The sequence below is a fragment of the Jaculus jaculus genome, chromosome 3, assembly GCF_020740685.1.
Source record: "Jaculus jaculus isolate mJacJac1 chromosome 3, mJacJac1.mat.Y.cur, whole genome shotgun sequence".
Taxonomy (NCBI): Eukaryota; Metazoa; Chordata; class Mammalia; order Rodentia; family Dipodidae; genus Jaculus; species Jaculus jaculus.
Genome location: NC_059104.1, coordinates 160596367 through 160604228, shown reverse-complemented (window position 1 = coordinate 160604228; position 7862 = coordinate 160596367). Strand labels below are relative to the sequence as shown.

The 7862-nt window shown below is 41.6% G+C and overlaps 1 protein-coding gene across 3 annotated transcripts in view; it reads right to left on the bottom strand.

Annotated features, from left to right (window-relative positions):
* Positions 1-240: 240 nt before the first annotated feature.
* The window catches only part of LOC101604841 (lysosomal Pro-X carboxypeptidase-like), a 62832-nt gene continuing 55210 nt past the window's right edge, over positions 241-7862 (bottom strand). For all 3 annotated transcript variants that reach the window (XM_045145944.1, XM_045145943.1, XM_045145945.1), the window contains exon 9: positions 241-967. In XM_045145944.1, coding sequence (XP_045001879.1) covers positions 751-967 — 217 coding nt within the window. In that variant the 3' untranslated portion in view covers positions 241-750. The remainder of the gene's footprint in view (positions 968-7862) is intronic.

Below are 7862 nucleotides of genomic sequence, written 5' to 3'. Positions count from 1 at the left end.
AAGTGAAAGGCTAGAGTTTTCCTAAATTTAACCAAATTACCATAAAACTGGTCTTAGAGACAAAGAGAAATGGAAAAGGAGAAGGCCAGCTTTCTTCCTGGTAGCATCACGGTGGCAAATGTCCCAGAACTAAGAAAGGCTGCAGAGGAAAAGAAATTAAAGGACTTTGCAAAAGCAGCCAAGCCTGGGCACACAGCAGTCCCAATGGCTGGAGGGAGCTTAATGTGCAACATGCAGGTAGAAGGTCCAGCCCTGTTCTTTATTATAGCACATGTGACAATCGGTGACCCAAGGACAGAAGAAATGGCCCCATTGCCTGGATTGCCATCACACATCCTTCCTGTCAACTGTGATGACATCCTTTATCCCACCTTTGGCTTTCCTTTTTCAAGGTAGGTATGGTGACTTACAAATGGCCAGATTCCAGCCTCAAAGACAAGGAGAGTCCCTTCTTATAGAGACAATGGCAGTGGCTCTCCCTCGAATGGAAGGCAGCAGGAATGGCACAGTCCTGACAGTGTAGGAGCTGCCATGGTGACACTCTTCCTGGAAGTGGCACAGACAGTGACAACAGAGCAGTCACCTTGGTGGGATGGCTGTTCTCACCCCATCACCCTCTTCTGTATCAACCTTGGCCCCAACACGTCTAGTAACAAACAAGGTAAAATAATTACATGTGGAAAATCAAAGGGAATGGAATGTGGGTGAATATTAAAGAAGAAAGCAAAGATGATCTGTTTTTAAAGGTGCTCAGAGCTGCCCTCCAGAGTTGCCATAGAAATCTGCGATCCATTGCTTCATGTGTCTAATTTCCAGCGAGCGGGCTAACATCAGGGGTGCAGGGTCAAAGATTGTGTTGGCTCTGAGATCTAAATGATGGGCACCCTGTGGGATGGTGATTGCCACCAGGGTATCTGTGATGTCTTTGGTTACTCCACCTCCTGACCAGGGATCTAGCTCACCATTGCTGCAAGTGAAGGAAAACAGAAAAAATAAGGCTGGTAGTTCTTATATGCACACAGATAAAATATGAGAATAGTACTATGTATATATGCCTAAGATTATAAACATGTAAACTAGGAGATTTGATCTAAGGATCTACTTTATCACATAAAAGTGTTTCATGCTGGAGTTTCATAACATTACTGAAAAAAAAAAAAGAACCAAAAAAAGACTAAAGTTGGTGCTCCATTGATCAACCCATGGAATTTAGGTTTTGTTTTGTTTTTCGAGGTAGGGTCTCACTCTAGCCCAAGCTAACCTGGAATTTATTATGGAGTCTCAGGGTGGCCTCGAACTCACAGCAATCTATCTACCTCTGCCTCCCAAGTGCTGGGATTAAAGGCATGCACCACCACCAGCTAACCTGTGGAATTTAGGAATCTGAATTCCAATCCCTACTTCATTCAACAGCTATGAGACACAAGTTACCTTTCCTCCTCTGTAAAATAGATGGTGCATGAAGAATTATTTAATGAGCACAAAGCTAAGGTCCACAGAAGTCTCCCAAGTAATGCTGATATTCTAATTTCTAAGGACTTAGCTACCAAAGTGATGAAGAAAAATATCTCCATATTTAAATGAGAAATAATTGCCAGTTGTGGTGGCACACACTGGTAGGAAATTGCAGAGGAGACAGAGAAAGGAGGATCAGGAGTTTAAGGCCAGCTTGAGCTACACAACTTAAAAAAAGACAATAGGGCTGGAGAGAAGGTTCAGCAGTTAAGGTACTCGCCTACAAAGCCTAAGGACCTAAATTCGATTGCCCAGTACCCACGTAAAGCCAGATGCACATCATGGCGCATGCATATGGAGATCATTTGCAGTGGTGCGTTCTCTCTCTCTCTCTCTGTCTCTCTCTCTCTCTCTCTCTTTCTTGTGTATATTTTTCCTCAAGGAACTATCTTGGCACTGCCATTGGAAACCAACTGTCCATAAATAGGTTCTGGACCATCAGTTATTCTGCCTTAATCCATGTATCTAAGAGTATGCCAGCACTGATTATTATCACTTTCTAATAGATTTGAAAGCAAAAAGTTTAAGTTTATTCAAATCGGTTCCTCCTCTACAAGACTGGACTAATCTGAGTCCCTGGAATTTCATATGAATTTTAACATTAGTTTGCTAAGTTCTGTAAAAAAAGAAACAAAACCGCTCAGCTAGGGTTTTGATAGGCAGTGAGTAGATTTACAAATCAGTGTGGAGAGTACAACACAGTGACAACCACTCTGTCAGTGTGACCTCCTGGAACCCATGCTTGCTTGCTTTAAACCCACCAATTAAAACTTCCCACGAGAACACTTTTTTGGATAATGCCCTGAACCCAGTAAAGTCATTATCCTACAAGTCTCTCCCTTTCCCTCTCTCTCCTCCTTTCTTCTTTCTCTCTTCCTTCCTTTTCCCCTCCTTTCCCTCTCCCTTTCTCCTCTCCTCTCCTCTTCTCTCTGCTTTCCCAGCCTGTACTCCCTGACCTCCACGTGTGTGGCTTCCACATGTGCCACATATCCCCAGGTTCTTTAAGTACTAAACAAACTCTGAAACTCACATGTGGCTGTTCCACAGCCACCCTGCAGAAACCTGTGCAGATACGTCCCTTTCAGGTGCTCATCTGTCCAGCCCCTGAAACTCAAAGAACTTCATACAAAATACTTTCTTGGGCTGCGGAAATTGCCCAATGGTTAAAGACACTTGTTTGCAAAGCCTGATTGTCCAGCATCCATTCCCCAGCACCCAGATAAAGCCAGATGCACAAAATAATGGGTGCAGGCAACTGGAGTGTGTTTGCAGTGGCAGGAGGACCTGGTGCACTCATACTCGCTCTATCTGTCTGCCTTTTTCTCTGACTTAAATAAATAAATAATAATTTAAAAACCAATCTTAAAAAAAAACTATCTTAACAGTTTTACCTTTTCAAATACATTATCATGAAATGTCTTTCCATTTGGAGAAAGATATTCTTTATTTCTTCCAATAAAATTTTGTGCTCTTCAGAATATATATCTTGGACTTTGTTTTGGCTTTTTGTTTCTGCTATTGTTTTTGTTTTTGAGACAGGGTCTTATTCTGTAGTCTAGGCTGGCCTGATACTTACCAGATAGCCCAGGCTGTCCTTAAATTCAGAGATCTTTGTGTCTCAATACCTCCCCAACGTGGAATTGCAAGGTGAAAGTGTGAGCCATCATCCTTGACTTTACAATTTACACTTTCATTAAATCTATTCCCAAATATTTTATTCCTGAAGCTACTGTCAATCAGATTGTTCCCTACTATCTCTGAACATATGACTATTACTTCACATACCCATAGAATGGTTCAGAATTTAAAAAGCCTTTCACCTTGGTCATTATTCAGTCTATGATATAGGTTTATTTACAACCATTCTATACATGACAAAAGAAGATCTGGGGCTGGAGCTCAGTGGTTCAGCACCTGATTAGATGGTGAAACTAATGCCTAGAGAGTTCACAGGGCTGCCCACATTATTCAGCTTGGCAAACCTGATAATCCAACTCAAGACTTGAGTTCGAAAATTCTGAATCCTAAAACACTGAAATGTCTGTTTCTAACTATCTGGCCAGTGCTAAGGATTAGATCACATTCCCCTTTGTTGCATCTTTTGGCATATCTTTACTGCTTAAAATCACTGGTAGAACATTTTCAGGTGTGTTCTGTCATAATGCACATTCCATTTTTCTGGTATTATTTATAAAACCCAATATACAAAAATTTCAAATTCAGGGTTGGAGAGATGGCTTAGCAGTTAAGGTGCTTGCCTACAAAGCCAAAGGATCTTGGTTCAATTCCCCAAGATCCAAGTAAGCCAGCGCTCGCTCGCTCTCTCTCTGTCTCTCTCTCTTTTTCTCTGTCTGTCAAAATAATAATAATAATAATAATAATAATAATAATGGCTGGAGAGTTGGCTTAGAAGTTAAGCACTTGCCTGTGAAGCCTAAGGACCCTGGTTCAAGGCTCGGTTCCCCAGGACCCATATAAGCCAGATGAACAAGAGGGTACATGCATCTGTAGTTCATTGGCAGTGGCTGGAGGCCATGGCGCACCCATTCTCTCTCTCTCTCTAGCTGCCTCTTTCTCTCTCTGTCTGTTGCTCTCAAATAAATAAATAAAACTGAACAAAAAATATTTTTAAATAAAATAAAATATTTTTTAAAAGAAAAGGGGGGGTTATATGAAGACAGTTTGAAGTAGGGGGACAAAATAAGGCAATGGGAAGGGATTTTGAACAAAATACATTATGTACATACTATGAAAATTTTCAATAAAAGTGTTTTTATAGGGTAAAGGAAGTACGAGCTTGAACTTCAGAGTGCTGGAAAAATCAATGTAAATATTCCCTGGAGATGAACGCCTAGAGGAAAACAACCAATGGACAAATACTTCCTCCTGTGATGTAACAAAGGTGACCCTGGAGCTGGTGTGGTCAGTATAGTCTCAAAACAATGTGGGCTAGAACCTAAACCCCTTTGTGGTTGTCATAAGCGGCAAGGGCTTCTGGGAAGTGATTCACATGTAAACGCTCCTCCTGAAGAGGGTTTCATCAAAGTACTGGGAGAAATTAACTTGGGCCCCTTTTCACTCTTATGCCTCTGCCATGTGGTTGCCACCTTCAGGGCACTATCTTGGGCACAAATACCAAGTATCCTCACTAGATACTGAATATGTCAGCACCTTGATGGGGGACTTCCCGGCTGCCACAGTCTGGAGAAATAGGGTTATGCTGTTTACAAATCACCCAGTCTTGGGTATTTTGTGACAGTAGTACTAATGGACTAACTTGGACTCAAAGGCTCACCCATAAGCCTTTTCACTCCTCTCAGTTCTTTCAAGTTTTCCTAATTTCCCACACTCTGAATTAGACGCATTTTAAATGGATTTATTTGTGTAACTGTCACTTTATACAACTGGACTGAATAGAAATTTTTGAAGAATCCAATTGAGGAAAGAATCACAATTTAAGGAAATTAAATAAAAAGCAGCTTCCTAAAAGCCAGGCATGGTGGTGCATGCCTTTAATCCCAGTACTGGGGAGGCAGAGGTAGGAGGATCACTGTGAGTTCTAGGCCACCCTGAGAATACAGAGTGAATTCCAGGTCAGCCTGGGCTAGAGTGAAACCCTACCTTGAAAAAGAAAGAAAATGAAAAAGAAAAAGAAAAGCAGCTTTCTGTTTTCCACTAAAGTGCCTCACCTTTTATTTGAAAATAGTTATTTGCTAGACTTCAAAATAGTATGAATCCAATAAATCTGAGTCATTTAAACAAGGGCAGCATCATTCACATACACTTAGCATCACCTCCAAGCAAAATAGCACTCCTCATTCCTAAAAGCTACAGGTATGTACAGAATGTCAAATTTGACACTTGTTTTAAGAGAATGTGTAAAACAATGCACATAGGTTGGGGAGATACCCAACTGGTATAGTGCTTGCTACCCAAGCAAGAGAGCCTAAGTTAGACTCCTAACACCCATGTAAAATGCCATGTGAGGCAGCACACGCCTGTAATCCCAGTGCTGGGAAGCCAAAAGAAGAATCCCTGAGGCTTGCTAGCTAGCTAGGCTAACTGAATTGATGAGGTCTAGGTTCAGTGAGAGATCCTATCTCAAATAATAAAGGGGAGAACAATTGAGGAAGACACCTGATATTGACTTCTGGCCTCCAGACACATGCATACACATGTGCATGCCAGGCACACACATAAACATGCAAAAATAAATAACACAATTTAAAGCATAAGTCTCTATAAGAGTTTTGTGTCAGCCAGATGCAGCCACCTTCAATCCCAGCACTCGGGAGGCAGACATCAGAGGATTGCCGTGATTTCGAGGCCACCCTGAGACTACATAGTGAATTACAGCTTCGCCTGGGCTGCAGCAAGACCCTATCTTGAAAAAAATAATAATTTTTTGTTTATTTATTTATTTATGTGAGAGTGACAGCCAGACAAAGAGAGAGAGAATGGGTGTGCCAGACCTCCAGCCACTGAAAACTAACTCCAGACACATGTGCCCTCTTGTGCATATGGATTACATGGGTCCTAGGGAATCCAGCCTCATACTGGGGTGCTTAGGCTTCACAAGCAAGTGCTTAACTGCTAAGCCATCTCTCCAGCCCCCAAAATAAATTTTTTAAAAAGAGTTATGTATTGGTATCCACAGATTTATGGGATTTTCTTTTTCACAGTGCTAGGACTGAAATCCAGCCTCATACATACTAGATAAAAGGTCTTCTCAGGCTGGAGAGACGGCTTAGCAGTTAAGCGCTTGCCTGTGAAGCCTAAGGACCCTGGTTTGAGGCTCGATTCCCCAGGACCCACATTAGCCGGATGCACAAGGGGGCATATGCATCTGGAGTTCATTTGCAGTGGCTGGAAGCCCTGGCGTGCCCATTCTCTATCTGCTTCTCTCCCTCTCTCTCTCTCTCTCTCTCTCTCTCTCTCTCTCTCTCTCTCTCTCTCTCTCTCTGTGTGTGTGTGTGTGTGTGTGTGTGTGTGTGTCACTCTCAAATAAATAAATAAAAATAAACAAAATATATTTTTTTAAAAAAAGGTCTTCATGAGCTACATGCACAGCCTTTGGTGAAAGCTTAACTACTTGGTTATTATCTAAAGAGCTGACAACCAGCCAAATATAAATCTTTGAAGTTGACGCACATAGTGTCAACTCAATTAACTCTTGTATGAATATCAAAGATGCTACTTCCTGGGAACAGTGTAGCATGGAAGAATGAATGGGTTTGTAGTCAGACAAACCAAGGTAGAAGTCTGGCTCATTCACTTACCTGGTTGGGATCTGCCAAGTGACTCACTGCTGACTTTCAGCTTCCTTTGGGGGGCTATAACAACTACTTCACAAAGTGGTTATGATGATTCTGGGGTGATTTATTTAAAGTTCCTTATGTAAAGAGAAGCTTTAATGGAAAGACATGGGGAAGAAATAGGATACATCTGATATATAAATGCATGGGGGGGGAATACAAAAGATTGGGGGTACAAGTGGAGAAGGAAAGCAAAGGGGTAGGGAACAGGAGTGGATAGGGAGGGTAGATCAATCAAAAGTTAAGTATTATGAAAATGTTATAGAGAAACCAGTTACTTTTCATGCTAATTTAAAAAATATATATGGGCTGGAGAGATGACTTTGCAGTTAAGGCCTTTCCCTGCAAAGCCAAAGGATCCTGGTTTGATTCTCCAGGACCCATGTAAGCAAAATGCACAAGGGAGCACATGCATCTAGAGTTCGTTTGCAGTGGCTGAATGCCCTGGTGTGCCCATTCATATTCTCTCTCTCTCTCTCTCTTTCTCTCTCTCTCCTCTCTGTCTCCCCCCCTCTCTCTCTCCTTTCCTTTCTCAAATAAATAATTAAATAAAATATATTTTTTAAAACAAGCCAGGCATGGTGGCACACACCTTTAATCCCAGCACTCAGGAGGCAGAGGTAGGAGGATTGCTGTGAATCTGAGGCCAGCCTGGGACTACAGAGTGGGTTCCAGATCAGCCAGGGCTAAAGTAAGACCCTACCTTGAGATAAGCAAAAATAAATAAATAAATATAAATTTAAAAATTTCTGTGAACCTAAAACATTTCTTTCAAAAAAAAAATCTACTTAACTTTTATTATTTTATTTTAGAGTAAGATACACAAAGAAAGAGGCAAAGAAGACAGAGAGAGACAATGGGCACACCAGGGCCTTTTAGCTGCTTTGAGTAAACTCAAGACGCACGTGCCCCCTGTGCACATGTATGACATTGCATGCTTGTGTCACTATGCATCTGGCTACATGGGACCTGGAGATTCAAACATGCATCCTTAGGCTTTGCAGGCAAGTGCCTTAACTACTAAACCATCGC